The sequence below is a fragment of the Chamaea fasciata genome, unplaced genomic scaffold (genome assembly GCF_029207755.1).
Source record: "Chamaea fasciata isolate MVZ Bird 193981 ecotype frontalis unplaced genomic scaffold, bChaFas1.0.hap1 SCAF_21, whole genome shotgun sequence".
In the NCBI taxonomy this organism is placed as follows: domain Eukaryota; kingdom Metazoa; phylum Chordata; class Aves; order Passeriformes; family Sylviidae; genus Chamaea; species Chamaea fasciata.
In genome coordinates, this window is record NW_027094106.1 from 7,643,381 (window position 1) to 7,662,411 (window position 19,031).

The following is a 19,031-nucleotide window of genomic DNA, read 5'->3' on the forward strand; positions in this document are numbered from 1 at the left end:
AGCAGGGAGAACTGGAAGCAATCTTCTGTAGCTTGATTTGGCAACATCATCCTCTCTTATCCCCCAAAACAGGAGCTTTCCCTGTGGCCATGAGAGGTTGGGTCCTTTACACTCATCCACAAGGAAGCGCAGGTCTTGAGTGACATTCAGGTCACTTTATCCCCCCTCAGCATTTGGCCAGTCACTAGGCACTGTGGTAATGAGCTTGGTAAATACTGTGTGACAGGAATATTGGAGAGCCTCTCTTTCCTGCACGCTGACATGACAGTGCCTGCACTGAGATCACATGTAATATCAAGGTGGTTTAGTTTTGCATGAGTCACTGTGCATTTTGATTTTAAATAACCCCTCTTGCCCAGGAGCCTGGCAAATGGGGGGCTGTTGGGTTTGTTGTTGGCTTGCTTAGGATGGAGAGGAATCATCTTTGTGAGGAGGAGGAGGAAGGACTGTACCACTTGTTTTCTTTAGTGAGCTATCAAATCCATTTCAGCCCAGCTAGAACAGAAAAGAATAGTCTTGTCTGCTTAGGGCAGAGCAAACTGAGTGGAAAATAGGAGCTGCTATATTTAACCACTGTGCATTATGTTGTTATAGCAACTGCATCCATAAAACTTCTATCAATGATGCCATATAAAAAGCTACATCAAGGAATCATTAGCTGAGCCTATTCTCGTCAATTCCATTTGGAAAAACACCTCTCAGTCCTGCAGGATGTTTTTTAACATTTGCCAGCTCTGTGGCAGGTTGTAAATGAGGCTGTGCAGGGATAATATTTGGGAGCTTTATCACTCAGCAGTTGATTAGGATGCAGCCTGAGTGCCACCAATGCCTTGTTGCACTTCCATGTCCCAGCCTGGCCATTGAATGCCCCATTCCTGAATGCCGTGGACATTGTGCAGAGGGGCTGCCCTGAGGCTCCCTGGAACAGGAGGGTTGGTTAAATGCCAGCTGCAAATCCGTGTATGGAAACAATGAGCAGAGCAGTGTCCAGCCAGTCCCACTTGGTGGGAGCCATTCTCAGAGGCCACCAACTGCATCCCACCCCAACAAAGCACAGTTCTGCTGTGAGTTTCTGTTGAATTTCCAAGGCCAGGTCTTAAAGGACAGGGAGGAAGCTGGGTTTGGGTGATTAGCTTGATAACAGTGAATGATATCCCATTTGCCATTTTTATTTGGTGCCTTCTTACAGTGTGGGGCTGGAAGATCTCTCCCTCCTTTCAGCAGCTGCAGCCCATGCACTTCTCACTTGTTTTACTGATCTTAAATGTCCTGGGGGAACTTGTGAGTGATGGCTGTGGTTGCAGCCAGACTGTCCCCAAAAGGCTGAGACAGAATTGTACTCTGCTGTCTGTCCTTGAGACTTCCCCTCAAAGCTCTCTGCCCTGGCATTTATCCCATAGCTGGATATGTAGTTCTAGATTTTATCTCATTCCTTTATCCCTTTCCCTCACTCCTTTATTTGATCAAGTTCATTCATCCCAGTGCCCTTCCATGACACTGTGGAGAGCCACCAGGATTAAAGCTGAGCATGGAGCACCAGCACAGAAGGGATTCCCCCTGAAGAAGGGTTTTTCCCCCAGAGAAACAGCGTCAAGGAGTGTCCTTCCCTGTGTCACTGGGCTGCTGGCAGTGAGGGGAGCAGTGACACTGCACATTCTTCTTCTCCCAGACAGTGCAACGCCCAGAGCACAGAGCCAGGGACAGCTCTGACAGCTGGAACACCTCTGGATTGCCACTGGCAGAACCGTCTTTTGCCACTGCCCCACGTGTGAGTAGAGAGTGTTGAACAAAGTGTTGCTCCACTGTGTAGTTCAGGGTGCATGGAAATGGAGCCAGAAAGTCCTGTTAGGGAGGGAGGAGACGTTCCAGGGAGCAAGCATCCAACATCTGGCAAGTATAGCCTTCTAATGTCTCTGTGATTCCTAGGAGACTGCCTGTTCTTCCTCCTTCACATCTGTTTCATCAGATTAATTGGGCAGACTAGAGGTTGGGATCCTAAATGGAGCCCCAGTGCAGCTTTAAGACATCCATTCTTTGCCATGCTCTTCAAAACTGTATTTCCCCAGTGCTCCACAGCAGCCAGCAGTCAGTTCAGTGAAGGGTTTTGCCTCTGGCTTGGGAAACTATTTGGAGAGTGAAGTCATTGAATTCAATGAACAACTTCTCATCAAACGGAACTTCACCCAAACTGTAACACACCCTCGTGGGCATGAGCCCCAGAGGAGTTCTGTGCTCCCAGGACTGAGGTTTCAGCTCCATCTTGACTTTGTTGTTTCCTCCTTGGAACAGCTTGGGAGGTTTCACTGGTCAGTGCCACAGAGGAGCTGACCCAGTCACACCTTTCCTGGAGGGTGCCTGAGTAAAGACAGGGAATTTGGGAGTGAGCTCAGCCCTGCAGTTTGCAGGGCGAGGGCGTTGGGCCATTTCAGTGTTTCTGCTGAGCAGATGGAGCTGGTGGCTGCAGACAGCAACAGCCTTCAAAGCAGCTGGGCCTTGAGGGAGGAGCTGGGGCTGAGTTCTTGCAGGGCAGAAGTGGTTGGAGCCTTTGGATGTCTCATGGCCTTCCCAAATTCTCCACTGCAGAGGGTCTCCCCTGTGGATCTGAAGCTACCAGAGGCATAACAGAGAGGGTGCAGGGAGAGGTGCCCTGTATCCACCAGCCTCTGGCACTTGGGCAGTGGGTGGGAACGAGCCACCTTAGGTCACTTTATGTTTAAAAAGGATTATAAAAAGTCTCTCTGGGGAAAAAAAAAAAACCAACAACAACAACAAAAAACACCCACATGGAAAAATCTCCTGAAAAAGAGCCTGTTTGTGTTTTACTTTTTGAGATTTTATGCCAAACTCTTTCATTTCGCCCAAACCACAGCAAGTCCAATCTGTAAAATAACATTCCCAAAATGGCAACAACTGAGAGCTGCAACCTCTCCCCTACTTGGAAGTGTCCCATGGAGACACTCCAGCAGGGTGGAGATGGGAGTGAGAAGATGGATTTGGGAGAGGATTGGCTCATTTTGTGAACGTGTGCAGGAGGTAGAGCTTCATGTTTCTCTCTCTCTCTGCAACCACAGAGAAATACAAATGAGCAAGGCTGCAATTCCTCTGCACACAGAGCTGGGTGGAGCCCGTTCCCAGGGCTCTGCACTGAGCCTTGCTGAGAAGTGAAACATTTGGATTGGGACAAAAAGGATGAGGAGAGATGCAATTTCTTAATGCCTGTTCTTCCAGAGGAGTGACAGGTCTGCTGGCAGCAGCTTTCAGGACCTTTCAGTAACCAAACACAGTTTGTGTCACCCTGAACCTTTACACAAGCACAAACTCCTTAATTTACTGCTGAATCACATTTCTTCGTGCTGAAGATGCTCCCTGCTCCTGCTGAAACGTTTCCATATGAGCTGGATCTCTCACTCCTCTTTCCAGTGATAGGAACGGTCATTATTAGTTCCCTCTTGTAGCAGCTCAGTGCTTTGAAGGTGCCTCCATGGCAGAGCAGCACACCCAGAACAGACACTGGGCCTTCAGAGAGTTTGCCAAATTTCACAACCACTCGCTCCTTTATCTCTCCAAGCCTATTCTAAAAGGTTCCCACCCTGCTAACTGCACCGAGTGCTGAATCACTTCTTTGGGTGGCCAGATCCCACTTGTGGGGGAAGAAACCTCTGGCAGAAGAGCAGAGCAGATATTAATGGAGATATTTAAATTACAAGGCAACATTTAACAATCTTTGTCAGAGCAGTAAGACTCGAGTGGTGGGGCAGAAGGTGGCCAAGTCCCTGTTCCAAGGCCAAAGTTGTTTAGTAGGAAATGGCATTGCTTTGGCTCTGGAGCAGAGGACAGCACTAGCAGGAGAATTTGTTTAAATATGTTTTCTGATTGCTGTTTGAGTTCTGTCATGACCTGCATTTCTGGCTTGACTTTTGCTTTGTATTGCATTGGGTATTCATCACTCCGTGCTTCCTATTTTGTCTAGGCCTGTGTAGCTAATCCTTTTCCTTGAACTTAACCAACAGCCAGAGATAATCCTAGTTTGAAAGTGACTGGAGAAACACAGCAGTTTACATATAATGCATGTTTTATCCTGGCTGATTTACACATGAACTGGCACATTGTCCTTTGTTAGATACACCACTATAAGGTGATAACAATCTCTTTAAATATTACACAGGGTTAAATAACTTTTTTTAAATTATTATTTCCTTTCTCCTTTTGGCAAATGTTCCATTGTTTGGATTTCTTTTTCTCCTGGAAGAGCAGGACTGGGTGGGACAGCCCTGAGTGCCATCTGCTGGAGAGCTGCTGCTTCCCAGCCCTGCCGTGGGCCAAATTCAGGATGGAAATGTCAGCCCAAGTACTCCAAAGCCATGAGCAGGAAAAACAAGAGAATTAAGAAAGGAATTGAAATTAACACCCTCTAAAGCCCTCACCATCCCAGGGTCATTTGCTTACACTTCCTGATGGAAGTGCCATCAACATTCACATCTCCCATTCTTGGTCCTCTCGTTCTTTTTTTTCTACAGAGACTCCCCAGGACAAAATCATGGAGGGATCAAAGTCTTGGTGAGCAAAAAGCCAGAGCAGCTTCTCAGATGTCCCAGTGCCAGCCTGGGTTAGGAAAAAAGAGCTGGTGCCCAAAGAGGAGCAGCCACTGAGACAATACCCCTGGCGAGCAGAGCCTGGGCCTTGAACAGCCAGAGGTGCTCCCAGGGGTGAACAGCCTTTGGCAGCCTCTTGGGTTTCTCTTGGGAAGTCTGAGACTGAATTTGTTTTATGGAGCTTATTTGTGATGTGTCCCAGCAGCCAGGATGAGGAAAGGAATGGCAGAATAGTGTGGGGAGTGAGGCTTAGCGTAGAGTGAGGTGCATCCAGTGTGGGCTCCTGAAATTTCTCACAAGATTGGCGCTTGGCACTGTGTGTTAAATGAAAAGGGTTGGTTTAGCATGCAGGGTTTTATTCCTGTAAAATCAGGGTTTGAGTAATTCCACTGAGTGCTGACCCCCTTGTATTTCTTCTTTCACAGGTACCTGCATTCAGAGGGGAAGCTACCTGAAGGTAGGAGTCCATCACCTCCCTCCCACCTCACCTCCCCACCCTGCAGTCCTTTACATCCCTGTTGTGTCCAGGGTTGCAGCTGCCCAACTCACCCCTGTACTGCAGGTGAAACCCACAGCTGAACTTTTATCGTCCTGCAATTTTTTTACCAGTTCAGGCTTCTCTATACTCACTTTTCAGTCCCTTGGGGTTGTGTTGCCTCAGTGGTGTCATGCAGTGTCTGGCCTGTGCCTCTTGGGTGAATTTGAATGCTTTTTCCAGGTCCCTCAGCTTAGTCACAGAGTTTTTGGTCACATCTTGCTTACAAGCCTTTTTCCTTTTCTGTGACAAAAGCCTCAGAAACAATTACCCACCTTAGCAAAAAATACTTGCATGTAGCAAGTTCAGCCTCCACCAAAATGTGCTCAGGAAAGGAATCTGAAATCTGCAGCGGCACAACCAATTGCAGTGGCTTCTTCCACCTGTGAGCAAAAATCTCCGAGAAATTCTCTGTACAAGTAGGGAAAGAAAAGAAACAAAGTACAGAAGGAGGTTGCTCCTGACCCCTTTTCTAGGGTAGAGCTGCAGCCCTTATCTCCAGCAAACACTGCCTGCCCAGGGACCAATGTGTGGACCTCGTTTAAGCACAAGGCTGTCACTCGGCTCTTTGGACAGAGCACAGGAAGGTGGCTCAGCCAGGCCCACCCAGTCAACCTCCTGCTCCCTCAGCAGCCATCCAGGCTGTGTTCCTTTAATGCTAATTCCCAAATCATTGTAGGATTTGAATGAGTCACAGCAAATCAGTTTTAATTCTCTGCTAGCAGGAAGTTGCAGGCCTAATGAGACAGCATGAGCCAAGATGGCAGAATGCCCTTAAGCTGAGCTCTGACTCCAGTCCCTTCAGTTCCCCAGTTCATGAAAGAGGAGTGTTAGTGCCAGCTTCGTTCCTAGGACCTTTTCTTTGTTCAGCCTTGGGATGCAGCAGGGCTCTGTGTGCTGGGTGCAGCACAAAGGACAAGGAGCTGCAGTGGTTGTGTCACTGCTGCCTGTCAGGCCCCATCTACACCGAGCCACTTTCATGTGCTGCTCATGCAGGTTTCACTCTGGTGCTGAATATGAGCTGTGCCTCAAATCCATTCAGCTTTGAAACAGACCCACATATAGAGAACATTTCCATTTCTCCAGCAGCAGCATCAAGAGACTGCTGGAGCTCTGTGCAAGCCTTGCTGCTCTGATTACATCACATCTGACATGACCTACAAACACCAAAGGAACTGGGAGCTCCCATGCTGCTGCTTATGCTAAGCCTTTCCAAATATAGTTCCAGTCTCATTGAAATTCCCAGTATTTATAATTTGATCTGGCAGGCGTGCAGGGCTGTGCATCAGAGGGGCTTAATGAAACAAGAGTGATGCTGGGATTGAGGCTGTCTGGATGGAGCTGAAAGGCATGTTCAGGCCATGGAAAAGTGCTGTGCTGCTCTTGGTAAGAGGGAGCTGTTTGTGGGTGAGCCTGTGTAAGCCCATGTGATCAGGGAATCCACAGAGAATCTCCCTGCAAATGCAAAAGCCAGCTAAGCCTTGCACTGCCTCAGTGATATGCAAATGAGCACCCTAAATATCCTGCTTTGCTTTCTAATGCCTTTAGCCAGCACAAACACAACAGGCTTTTTATAATCTGTAATCAAGTTCTCCAGCCCAGGCACAAGCACTTGTTTCAAGAAGCCAAGACAACTGCTGGATGTGCTCCCACCCCTGCCACTGGCCCCTTCCAGCTCTAACCAGTGCTCTCCCAAAAGAGCCTGTGTCTGCTTCCATCAGGAGCAGTGCAGGCCTGCAGCACACACGGTGCTCACTCAGGAGCTCCTCATTCAAGGCATCCTTGCTGCCTGAGTGATTTGGAAGTGGAAAGCCAAGCTGAGCAGGCTGCAGGCTTCACACACTTCTATTCTCAGCCTAATCCATGAGCTATATTGATCCTGCCCTTTCTGCCAACCTGGAGAGGTTGCATTACACTGCTAATCCCATCCTGCCCAGGTCACAGGCACAAGAGGCTCTGAGAAGCTTCACCTGCTGGTGTCACAGGACTCCTCAATGGCAGTGCTGCTCTCACCCTGCTTGGCAGGGAGCAGCCTGCTTCTCTGAACCCTTTTCCATCTCTCCCTGGACTGTACATTCCTTCCCTGCTTCATCTCATCTCACATTGCCATGCAGAGCAGGCTTTGCTGTCAGCACATGGAAATCCTGGTTGGATCACTGACACTGAGGGCTCTTACAGTGCCCTTCTTTTTGGGGAGCTGGATGCCACCACTTCACCTGATGTGACCGAGGGGGACCCAGCAGGTCAGAGCCATCCACGCTGAAATCACTTGCCATGGTTTTGAGTCCTTATTGCAGAGCTTTGGGGAACAAAAGGGTGCAATTGCTGCATGAATTAACACTTCTCAAGGCAAAAAAATGAGGAGAGGGAGAGCACATTTGGTTAACAGAGCAGCCCAAGCTTCAGAGAGTGGTGCCAGGCCTCTCTTCCCATCACTGTGAGTAGGAATTGATGTGGCATTGCCAGAGTCCATTAAAGCCACCCGGGAAAGGAAAGATCCATTGTCCCGTGTTTGGAAAGCAAACAGGTGCCATTGGGAATGCTGACCACAGGAGCAGCACTGTACTAATTCTTCCCTCTGAAACTACCCCAGCAGCAGCCCAGAGGATCTCTGCAGAGGAAGGGGAAGAATGGTTTGAGCCCCCTATAAAGAAGGGCAGCCATCGATAAATCTTAACTGTTACCACATGACCTTCAGTGTGTTCTGTCATGTGCCCGTCTCCAAAATTGCGACCCTAATGTAATGGACTGGTGCCCCCACTCACGGCACATCACAGGTTTCCTTCCAAGTTTGCTACTTGGAAACAAGAAATGTCTCCAAATGGGATTAAAGGAGTGTCAGGGCACTTCTGTGAGCGACTGCAGCACTTGTGCCTGCAGAGCGTCCCTTGGGAGAGCAACAGGAGCTGCTGGCAGCCGAGCACTCAGCCTGTCCCTTGTCCCGCCGGGCCGTGAGCGGGACAGGGGCTCAGGTTTGCGGTCAGGAAGTGTCCGGGCCATGCCGGTCCCACAGCCCCGCATTCCCGCACGTCCCGGGGCATTGCCCAGCTGCTGCTCCGTGACCCTGCGGGGCCGGGGGCAGCGGGGACAGTGGCAGGGCCGGGAGGTGCTGGAGGCAGCGGTGCCGAAGGGAGGGATGCTGGTGCCGCTGTCCGGGTCCCCTCCCCGGCCGGCGGACGCCGCCACCTCCCGGCGGCTCCCGAGCAGCGCCCGCCGCTTCCAGCCGGGATTTTCCGCCGCTCTCCCGCTCTGCTCGGGCTCGCCGCGGGGATTGCCCTTGAGGGCTCTACCCCTGCCCATTGCTGCAGGAGAAAGTCACTCCTGTGAATGCTGTGTGCGACCAGCTGGGGAGTCAGGTCCCAATGTCCCCTTCAGTGGAAGGGGAGCGTGGCCCTGGAGCCCTCTGAGGTACTGACATGAAAAGTTAAGCAGTCTTGCTTTGGAGAGGCTGTTGAAAAGTTGGAACAACACCCTTGGAGGAAAGAAAAGCGAGAAAGGAATTGAAAGATCCTGGGGATGTGCCAGAGGGAGTCCATGAGAGCTTTGTTCTATCACTTCTGTGTAATTTCACTGTTTCAGGGCTCACTGAAGGAAATCTCATTGCAAATCGAATTGCATCTCTGACCACCTGTGTAAACTGTGACTTTGGCCTCTTCTGTCAAACTTTAATACAGTGTGGGAAGTGTGGAACATAATCACAGCAGCTTCCAAGCCAAGGAAATCCCAAAGCAGCTCCCTTGAGAGCTACAGGCTCTTAATGGGACCATCAGTAGCTCTGAACTCATCAGTGAACACAATTTAGCCATGGTAAAAAAAACCCCCAGCAATTAACTTTTGAATTCAAAGGGATCTTTAAAACAGAAAAAAAATCCTTCAACATCAGCAGAATCTTGAAACATGTTACCTTCATCTGCTTCATCACAACTGAACAATGAATTCAGAACTTTGTTAAAGTGTAACTGCCTGCCTGAGGTAATATTTGATCCCTGAGGCTTGTAAATATTTATTCTGTAGCTAAGAATTGGAGTAGAAAGATGCAATTTCATTTTGGTAGCTGAACCAGAAACTACTGTTTTAAAATTATATGATATAATGTCAGCATTCAGAGAATCATCGGCACCTATTTATTTGAGCCTAATTATGCAGGAAGAATTTAAATTTTAAGCAAAAAAAACCACCCAGTTTTTGGGATATTCAAAGCTATCTTTGCTTTCCACAAGCTGTTACAGAACAAGGACCAGAACAAAGGGTCACATACAGGATAAGAGCCAATACAAATGGTCTTAGATGTGCACTGGGCACAAAGAGATCCTGGTGGGAGCATCAGAAAAAAGATGCCCAAGGCAAACAGCACAGGGAAGCTGCAAAGAGCTGCTGAGCCTGAAGAAAAGGGCACCTTACAAGAATGCTGTTGTTTTGAAATATTTATCTTCTTTCTCTGTGCAGGGTGCCGTGTGCTGGTGCTGGAATCAGTGAATCTCTGCAGGAAGTACATTTCCTTCCTGGATGTCCTCATTTCCTGCCTCCTGCCCAGGGATGCTCTCTTCATCCTCACAGAGGAGGAGACTGAACAAGCCAAGGTGAGATGTGTGGCACCTGCCTGACCTGTTTGAGTGGCTCATCATCATGGTGAGCTCTTTAGTCACAGGTGTCACATTCCCAGGGAATGCCAGAAGTAGTTGTACCCATGGGTTATAAATGTCACTGAGGAATGTCTGCAGTGACTTAAAAAACATGGACAGGCCAGGTTACCTCATGTGCTGCATGACAGGACAGGGCTGAGCAGATCTGCAGCTCAGGCAGTCACAGGGCACTGAGTTTTACACTCTCTAGGATGTAGGATGCATTTCAAAGGAAACTGGATCCAACACAGTATTGTGAACATGTGAGTGGCCTGTTAAAGCCTGACATGACTGCATGCAGGAACAGCATCCTTGGATCACAGCTCCCACTAAGGATGGAGACAGCCTGTGAACTTTGGTCCAAAGCTCTTCACAAGTTCCCTCTACTGTACATTTTTAATCTATTTTATTGCACAGGATCTCACACATTTGCTCCACAGTTCCCTATATCAGAATCTGATTAGTTCCCCTTCCACAGCTTGAAAATATTTACCCAGCAAACAGTGCTGTTAATTCACAAATTACAGACTTCCTGCTTCTGAGGCTGTTAAAAGATAGAATTACTTATGGAAACAGCTTGGATAAAGGTGGTGTTCATTATTCCCATGTATTTTTGTTCCTGAAATCTGACCTTTCTAGGCTGGTGCACTATAAATAGACTCAGTTGCAGCTGGCAGTGTGTGGCCAGAAGGAGCAGAGATGTTCCCAGACACACCTATCAGGCTCCTGCATGTGAACACTTCCCCAGGCCTGAGATCATGTGGGGAGGAGTGGGAGTTAGAAGTGACACAAAAAGTGTCCTTTCTAGCAGGACTGTCTGAACATCAAGCAGCACATCAGACCTGGGGGCAGACAGGCCCAGAGCTTTCCAGCCTTCTACTTCCCCTGCTTCTCCCTGCTCACTGGAAACAGGCTGTCCTATAAATGGACACTGACCCTCACAGCAGGAGCAGGAAAGTGCCCTCTCATCAGCTTTGGAATGTTCTTGTAATGCTCTCTGCCCTGTTTTTCCTCCTAGAGAGCCATGAGGTGCCATCGCAGCCAACTGCTCTGGTTCCGCCAGCTCTACCTGCTCTTCTCTCGATACCTGGTGGTCAATTCACTGCGCCTGCTCTGACAGGACATCACTCACAGGGGTCAGAGAATGAACAAAACAACCACTGTGCTAAGCCCAGGACTCAAGAAAACTCCTGTGTTAGGTGCTCAGCAGGATGGGGTGCTCTTTGTGTGGCGTCCTCCACACTACAAAACCCAGGCTGGGTGAACCTCCTTCTGAATATCCTGAGAACAGGGTTAACAGCTACTCTATTTTCTCATCATAGAAGCTTAAATAAGATGAGAAATTTGGATTAACTTTAATCGGGAATCAAGCCCTGGAGGATTCTGCACTGGAGAAGATGTGGCACAAACTGTTTCCCCAAGAAGACAGAGCTGCAAGGACTGCTTGGCAACTCTCTCTTGGTGCTTTTGTAAAATCCAGGTTCCAGGAGTAACTTTTCAAAGATCTTGCTATCTCCATAGATACCACAACCACACCACTTTTGTTATTCAGCCAGAACTTTAAAAAGCCGAAGCTTTTAAATAAAACATCAGAAATCATGCATTTTTTTCTAATTGCACTGATGTTTGCTGTTGCTTCTTTTGTACACATTGTGTTGCAGGCTCCACCTTCACAGTGTCCCTCCTGAATAATGAGCTCTCTTCTTGATTCAGAACAGGGCTCAAGATCAGCTCACAAGTCTCAGCAGGACACAGGAATGAGGTGCAAGTGACTGTAATGAGGTGTTTTGTACTGTGATTTAAAACTTTAGCACAGCTAAAGGCAAAGTGCCAAACTAGCAACCCTGCAGTGGTTTACAGAGCAGAGGCAGTTTAAAAACTGAACGTGACAAAGGAATGAGACAATCAGCATAGAAAGATTTATTTAAGAAACAGAGAACAGATAACAGTAATTTAGAGACTGATTTCACCAACCATTACCCAGGAAACCCCAGAATGCAGTTCCATGGCAGTGCTCCCAAGGCTGCTGAAGGGTGTGTCAGGGTTTTGACATGCCTCTGATGGTCTTATGTTCATTCACTGCTTTCTCCCATTCCTTGCCATTGATATCCTCTGTGATAATGGTCTGCACGGTGCCATCATCCAGACAGTGGGGAGCTATTCCTGAAGAAAGACAAGAGTACACATAAAATGTGGGAGATTGCCTGCTCCATGGCTGGGGCATCTCAGGGAATTGCAAATGCTACTGCTGTAGCTGAGGAGCCTGGATGATAATCCTGTCACAGGAAGAAGCCCACACATTATAGGTAAGATTGTTTTTTTATGGAGGAGCTACAGGTTCAGCCTGCAGTTCCAGGTGTTTATTAACACCTTAGGAACAAACTCTTAGGACACATGCTGCTCATTGCTATCATGTCAGCATCCCATGGAGCCTTTATCCAAGGTTTGCTTGGTGGTTAACTCTGGTTAGCACAGCTTGCTTTGTACCTACCATAACCATCAGGGTTAGAACGAGGAGTATAAAAGCTCTGAACACCACAGGTCTTGCAGAACGTGTGTTGGGCACGGTGTGTGTTGAAGGTGTATGTTGTCAAATTGTCAGCACCCTGAGCAAAGGAAAAGCACTCTAAGTTTTCCATGGAAGTAGATGGATTAATTACTTTGGGCCTGTAACTAAGAAATGCACAAGTTAAAATGCCACCTTCCTTTTATCTGAGATACAGAGCTCAGAGCATTCCTGCTCCTTCCCTGAACCCCTGTGCTTTGTACCAGTGCCCATAACAGTCAGGAACTGCCAGAGCTCTAAACAAGATGCACCAACACAACCACACCAGACAGCTTAAAATGCAGCCATTTCTCCCAACCAGCCAAACTTAGGGCAGAAAACTGCTTGTTCTTGGCTCTTTGAGGATAAATAACACTGCTCATGCTCATGGCCATGCTCTTACTGTGTTCTTACTCTACCTTCAGCAGCTTGAAACGTGATGCTGGCACAATGAAGTGTCTGTTCTGTTTCTTTGTGCAAATGCTGCAACTGTAAAAGAAAAAGCAGAGCTTTCTAGAAGAAGTGGACAGGTTGTAGAGCAGCAATCAGACTTCTTGACAACAGAAATTGCACTGACAGCTAGAATGGCTCAGAGGTAAGTGGCAAAAGTGGATTGGTGGTGTCAGTAGTGTTTGGCTGAGCACACCTGTGAACAGACTGACCCTACACAAGTACCTCAATAAGATAATCTCACACAACACTCTTGAGGACAGACTAGCCCTGAGAAATCCACTTAATGGTTCAGAGCACGCTTGGGCTATTTTGCCAACATTTATTACCTTGCAAACAAGAAAGCAAAGTTCAAAGGTTCACCCATGAGCTGGAAGCAAACGAGTTGCAGGCCAAGAGGTCACTACTGGAACCAGAGAGTGTTTTAGTTTGAGGCACATGTGGTCAGAGCTGTAATGTCACTTGAGAAGAACAAGTTAAAAAAAGACCAATGTGCTTTGAGCCCCCTGCATGAGAGGAAACAGAAAGCAGATGGCTGAGCACCTGGATCATTAGATCTCTCCTGACACTTTCTGTGTGAGCCTGGCTGTGAGACATGAAGTCCTGCCCAAAGCAGCACCTGAAATCACCAACACTGATCTCATAGTGGATCAGGACATAATTAGGGGTAAATCCTATGAAAACAGCTCAGAGGGTGTTCTGCAGCTGTCTCATCTTTAGCTCTAAGGCTGGAAAAGCAGAGAGCTGACATTCATCTCTGGGAAAGGGAACAAACCAACTCACTTGCAGTTAAACACGTGCAGATCTGCTGAAGCCCAGACCTCAAAGCGGACGGCTCCACAGTGACAGCCTCCTGTGTGCTTCACCAAACCCCTGTATTCACTGGAGAGAGACACAACAGAGCTTTGGGATCATCCTCTCTTGGTTTTTTTGCCCAAGAGAACAGTAGAGCTATACACGACATTATTCAGTTCTGTCTTGAGCTGCTGCAGAACACCAAGAAATGTATCCACTCAAATGTATTTAATAACGTGTCAGAATGAGGTGGAGGATGGCTTTTGTGGTTTAATTAAAATGGTGAAAAGGAAAGAAGAGCACCACTTTGAGGACTCTCCAATCTGTACAACACAGCTCCTCACCACACTCCAGGTCACAGTGCTGACCCTACAGCTGTGTCCATACACAACCCTTCACAGAAATCAAGGATATCACCTCAAAACAAACTGCTTGGAACTGAGAACTGAATTTCCCCACAATTTTCCCCATAGTTCCACCAACGCCATTAATATTCCTCCATTTAAAACCTAGGGAAAGCAGAGATAAGTGGATTCTACATAATATTTGACATGTCTTTTATTTGAAATACTGTAATTTTCAATTTTCCGGGTTGTAATTGCAGAGGAACTTTATGACCAAGGAATTTCTGAGCCTGTGCTTCTCCCCCTCCCCGAACCGCCTCCACAGCAGCTGGGCAGTCACCGTGCGGGTCAATCGCAAAATGCAAAGGGAAAAAAACCATTTTCCTCCCAGATTTTGCCACCCACGGACAGTTGCTGATGTGCCGCGCTCCGCACGGAGCGAGCACAGGAAATGGGTGGAGATTTAGGAGCTGAGCCTCGCGGAGCCCCCCAAGGGCATTTTCGATGGGAGAGCCGTAAAACTCGGGAAGCTTTAGCACAGTAAACTACCTTTTTTCTTTTTTTCTTTTTCTCTTTTTTTTTTTTCCGTGATGCCTGCGCTCCCTCCCCACTCCACCCCCGGCCGCCCTTCCCTTCCCTTCCCTCCTCGGCAGCTGCGGGCCCCGCTGTGCAGGTGCCGCGCAGAGAACGCGGCCGCGAACGGGCCCCGGGCAGGAGCGCGGAGCGGCCGCCCCGGCGCCGTTACTCACTACGCGTCCAGCAGCAGCCGCGCCGCCTCCTCGCAGCTCAGCCGGTGCCGCTCCTGGAAGGCGGCCCAGCGCCCCCTCTGCGCCCCCAGATCGATGGGGCCGAGCCCGGGGGGCTCCGCCTGGGGCCCGGCCGGGGCTCCCCCCGCATTCCTGCCCCGGGCCCGGCGCGTCCCGCCCGCGGCCGCGCTGCCCCTCCGAGAGCGCCGCGTGCCGCCCGCCGCGCCGCGCCCCATGCGCCGCCTCCGCCTGCGCCGCCGGGGGGCGCCCCCGCGACGCGCACGGCCCGGGGGGCGGAACGGCGGCACGGCGGGGACACGGGAGGGGACACGGGAGGGGACACGGCGGAACCGCGGGGAGCACGGGAGGGGCCGGGGTACAACGCGGGGAACGCGCAGTGAAGAAATCTTTTCCTCACATCCAGCCTAAAGCTGCTCTGGCACAGCTTGAGGCCGTGTCCTCTCATCCTTCCTTGTTACCTGGGGAAGAGAACGATCCCAGCTCGCCACAAGCTCCTCTCAGGGGACCTGGTGACAGGCAGAAGGTTCCCCCTGAGCTCCTGGTTCGCCAGGCTGAGCCCCTTTCCCAGTTCCCTCAGCCATTCATTCCTGGGGCTCCAGCCCCTTCCCAGCTCCGTTCCCTTCTCTGGACGCTCTCCAGCCCCTCAATGTCCCTCCTCTTGTGCTGGGCCCACAACTGACCCCAGGATTTGGTGTGGCCTCAGCAGTGCCCCGCACAGGGACAGACACTGCCCCGGTCCTGCTGGCCACCCGGTGGCCTTGGAACAGGCCACAGAACCACCAAGGAAGTGGTTGAGTCACCAGCCCTGGAAGTTTCAAGAAACTGCTGGATGTGGCACCTGGGGACATGGTTCAATGATGGACTGGGCAGCTCTGGGTCAACAGTTGCACTTGATGATTTTAAAAGTTTTTTCCAGCCTTAGGGATTCTAGGATTTTCTGATTCCAAGGCTGAGGCCAGACATGCCAGTTACCACAGGCATGAGCCTGAGGTTTTCCCCTCTCGTTCTGAAAACGATGCCTCACATACTCACAGATGGGGAAGGTGCTCAGCAGACCAGAGGTGCTGCTGGAATTGTGATGTTTCGCTTCTCTGCTATGAACAGCCCTCACTGACACACAACATTGCTGCACAGCACAGGATGTGCCTTCGGAAGTGCGTTTAGGCCTTCCTCGGGTTTGAAGTCATTGTGGCAGCTTTGCAGAGAAATGGCTTCTAACACCATGCCCACAGAGCTTTTCACTAATTCTGTTACCAAAGCCTTGAAAATAAGAGAGTACATACCTTAAAAAAAACCAAAACAAACCCAACCAAACCCAAACCAAACAACCAAAATCAAAACAAACAAAAAATCAACCACATAAACAAAACAAAAATGTGAAATCACCCCTTTATTGGTAAATATCTTACAAAATACTATTCTTGAACAATGAAATCCAGTGCTGTTTCTCAAGTAAAACTAATGATGCAGGGAAAAGTACAAAACTTGGAGGTGTCCAAGTCACACTCCATTGTGGAAGAAAATAATCACTCTAAAGACTTCACAATCACTTTGTGCCGAGTGCTGCAGGACTGGAAACTTCTTTTGTTTGACATGCGATGAAGATTTTATAGTCAACAGAACTTAATGTCTTGCTCATTCCAAGAAGAGGAAAGATGTAAACAAGTAAGCTGAGTCTTGAAAGGCAAAGAGGCACCAAAGGGTCCTGTGGCAGCCAGGAACAAGGCAAAGCAAGAGGACAGTGATGAATAAACATCCATCAGCGCTCTGGTCTGGAAAAGAGCTGTAAAAACATGTGACTCCGGTGTTCAGGCTGCCTCCTGAGACGGCACATGGCAGGATTTCCATAAGAATCCTGTGGCTCAGCACCTCTTTGATGATAGGAAAGGGCACCGAGTTTCAATTTCCTGTTATCCCTTATGCGAACCTCTGCTCCGGTTACTCATTCTAATGGAAGCACGAGAATACATCCTCCGTGACAAATTCATCTGGAGCTCCTGATCGGAGCCACTCCCAGACCTTTAGTCAAACCAGATTACGTGTCAGTCACCTCGTATTTTGGGAGGAAAAAGTCACTGAGGTGAAACTGGAAAGGCACTGACACTGAGCCTGTGCTGACTGCAGCAGGGATTCATCTCCCCTCGGCCACGGCCAGCATCACTCACGGTCTGTCCTGTCCCAAAAACACTGAACTCAACACATTGGAAGCCAGAGTGTCATTTTAGGAGCTCATTTTAGGGGTTCGTTATGTCGATTCACACAAATGACCCTCTGTAAGACAGGAGCCATCAGCATTCAAAAAAATAAAAACAACAAAAAAACCCCAACACACAAAACAAAAACAAAACAAAACAAACCCACCAAAAACAAACCCACAAACCGCTCAAAAAGCAGTTCCAGGAGAAAACTGGAATGAGTTTGTCCATGGAATATCTGCAAATCTGTTACTCTCCGCACCTCTCCACAATTAGTTCAGTCTATTTTAAATGCAGAAACTGTTTTGAGAAGCTAAATTCTGTTCCCCTGTGATGTTTCAGGATAAAGAACTGGATGACAAAAATGGAAGTGCAAAATTCCATAGTAAAGAAATTGTTTCTCTTTTTAAATTCGTTTAGTATTTCATCACTAAGGACTCAGAACACAAAAATGAGTCTCACATAAATAATCAATTCCACAGCTTTACAGTGGAACTCTGGATAACGATAAACGCCACAGATATTCTGAGCTGAAAGCCCTAAATTTCAGTGGTCAAGTGTTGCATTGTCAGTGTACCTGGGCAGCACCTTCCCAGCGCCCACAGAGTTAACAGCTCTCATTTCACTGCTTCCAAAGTTGATGCAACGTTTGCCAGGCTTCAGGAGAGGCCAACAGCTTTATGAAAAATGCATCTGCTGTTAAGCTTGAGAGGCAAAATGGAAAAGGGAAGAATTATCCAGACAGATGATGGGGTGGACAAGAGGAAAAGTCCAGTAAATTACAGTTGGTTCTGTGTAGGCGTCTTGTGATGCTCAAAGGCCAACAGCAGCTGACGTGTTCGGTGTTAAAGTACAAAGGGGCTTTTCTGTGCCATCTCAGCTCTGCTTGTATAACAATGACTCAGCTCTGCAGCCCTGACTCACAGCCAGCATTGAAATTCTGCCTGTAAGAACATTTTCATCCCCAAAGCAGCACTGAAAGCAGCTACATGTTTGTGGGTGAAAGTGAATTAGGAACTGTGGGTGTTTTTTATATCTAATAAGCAGAGAACTAGGAGTTGTGTACAGCTGACAGCATACTTAAAAAAACCCCGAGGTGGTTCAAAGTACGTGGCTTGTTCACCGGGGGAAATGGCAGTGCTTGGATTTTAGTCTCCCTGTGGTGGAGGGGGAAACATTCCGGACGTTTTCCTCACCATCAAAGTACCCAAGCAGGATCTGAAAACAAAACGCAGGAGGTGACACTCCCGGGCCGTTCAGAACGGCCTTGGCAGTGTTTGTTTTTGTTCACTATTACAGAGGTTCTGTTGAACATACTAACAGCGGTTTAGGACTCAGTGCTTCTGCCTGTTTCTTCTGCCATTTTTTCTTCTGTCTGCCTGTTTTCCAAGGAACTTCTCTGCTGTTTTGCTGGAAAACCTGGCCTCATAAAGCAGAAGTTAAATGTGCTCAGAGGCAGCAGAGAGGAGGCGAACAAAGAAGCTCCCTCCCTGCACTGCAGCTTGGACGGGATCCAAAACATTCCCGGGCAGGAGGCAGAGTGAGCGATGCAGACAAGGAGCTTTAGAACAGACCCAGTTATTAGCTGTTGCTTTCACTGGCACAACACGCAGGCACAAACCTGTGATTTCAGCCCTTCATAAAATGCCCTTTGGACGTCTCCTTCCCGCAGAGCACGGGGAGCTCTCACATGTCCCCCTGGGTCACCCAGACCTGCCCTAGCCTGTTTATCGTGGCAGCACAGATCTGAAAGCTGAATCCCATGTGCCCTACAAAGTTACAATACACTTTAGACAAACAGGGAGAGAGAGGAGCATCACTAATTTTAATCTTTTTACTACCAATCTGTTCTTCTTCAAATTTGTTTTTCTTCTTTCAGCTCCTGAAGTCGGTGGCTTCTTAAAAACTTTGTTTAGTGAAGGTATTTTTAGCATAAGGCTATAAAAACAAAAACCGAGGGAGTTGTCTTTTTTTGGTAATCTCAGAATAGGACAGTCAATCTCACAGTACTTTGAGTAGTGACTCACTATTTGTGTAACCCTCCAGGCTGGCAGCACGGGGACAAGCAGTGACATGCCACCGGTCTGTTTGTCTCGTGGGTGGAACTTGAGCCAAACCTGGGCCCTGTTGCACTGCTACAGGCTTGAGCAGACAGTATTTATTTCCAGAACTGTAAATACGTAAAT

At 48.5% G+C, this 19,031-nt stretch overlaps 2 protein-coding genes across 3 annotated transcripts in view; one reads left to right on the forward strand and one right to left on the reverse strand.

Annotated features, from left to right (window-relative positions):
* The window catches only part of PIGL (phosphatidylinositol glycan anchor biosynthesis class L), a 52,125-nt gene extending 40,757 nt beyond the window's left edge, over positions 1-11,368 (forward strand). Inside the window, exons 5-8 of one of the 2 annotated variants that reach the window (XM_066201831.1) lie at positions 1,670-1,768; positions 5,018-5,049; positions 9,574-9,707; positions 10,768-11,368. In XM_066201831.1, the coding sequence (XP_066057928.1) occupies positions 1,670-1,768; positions 5,018-5,049; positions 9,574-9,707; positions 10,768-10,866 (364 nt within the window). In that variant the 3' untranslated portion in view covers positions 10,867-11,368. The remainder of the gene's footprint in view (positions 1-1,669; positions 1,769-5,017; positions 5,050-9,573; positions 9,708-10,767) is intronic. The other variant, XM_066201830.1, reaches the window with a different exon arrangement.
* A 278-nt stretch (positions 11,369-11,646) lies between these two features.
* On the reverse strand, positions 11,647-14,884 carry CENPV (centromere protein V). Its single transcript, XM_066202108.1, has 5 exons — positions 14,633-14,884; positions 13,528-13,626; positions 12,714-12,783; positions 12,241-12,355; positions 11,647-11,912 (listed from the first exon to the last, which is right to left on the reverse strand). The coding sequence occupies exons 1-5, from the start codon at positions 14,863-14,865 to the stop codon at positions 11,788-11,790; spliced, it is 642 nt and encodes a 213-aa protein (XP_066058205.1). The 5' UTR covers positions 14,866-14,884; the 3' UTR covers positions 11,647-11,787.
* Positions 14,885-19,031: the final 4,147 nt, after the last annotated feature.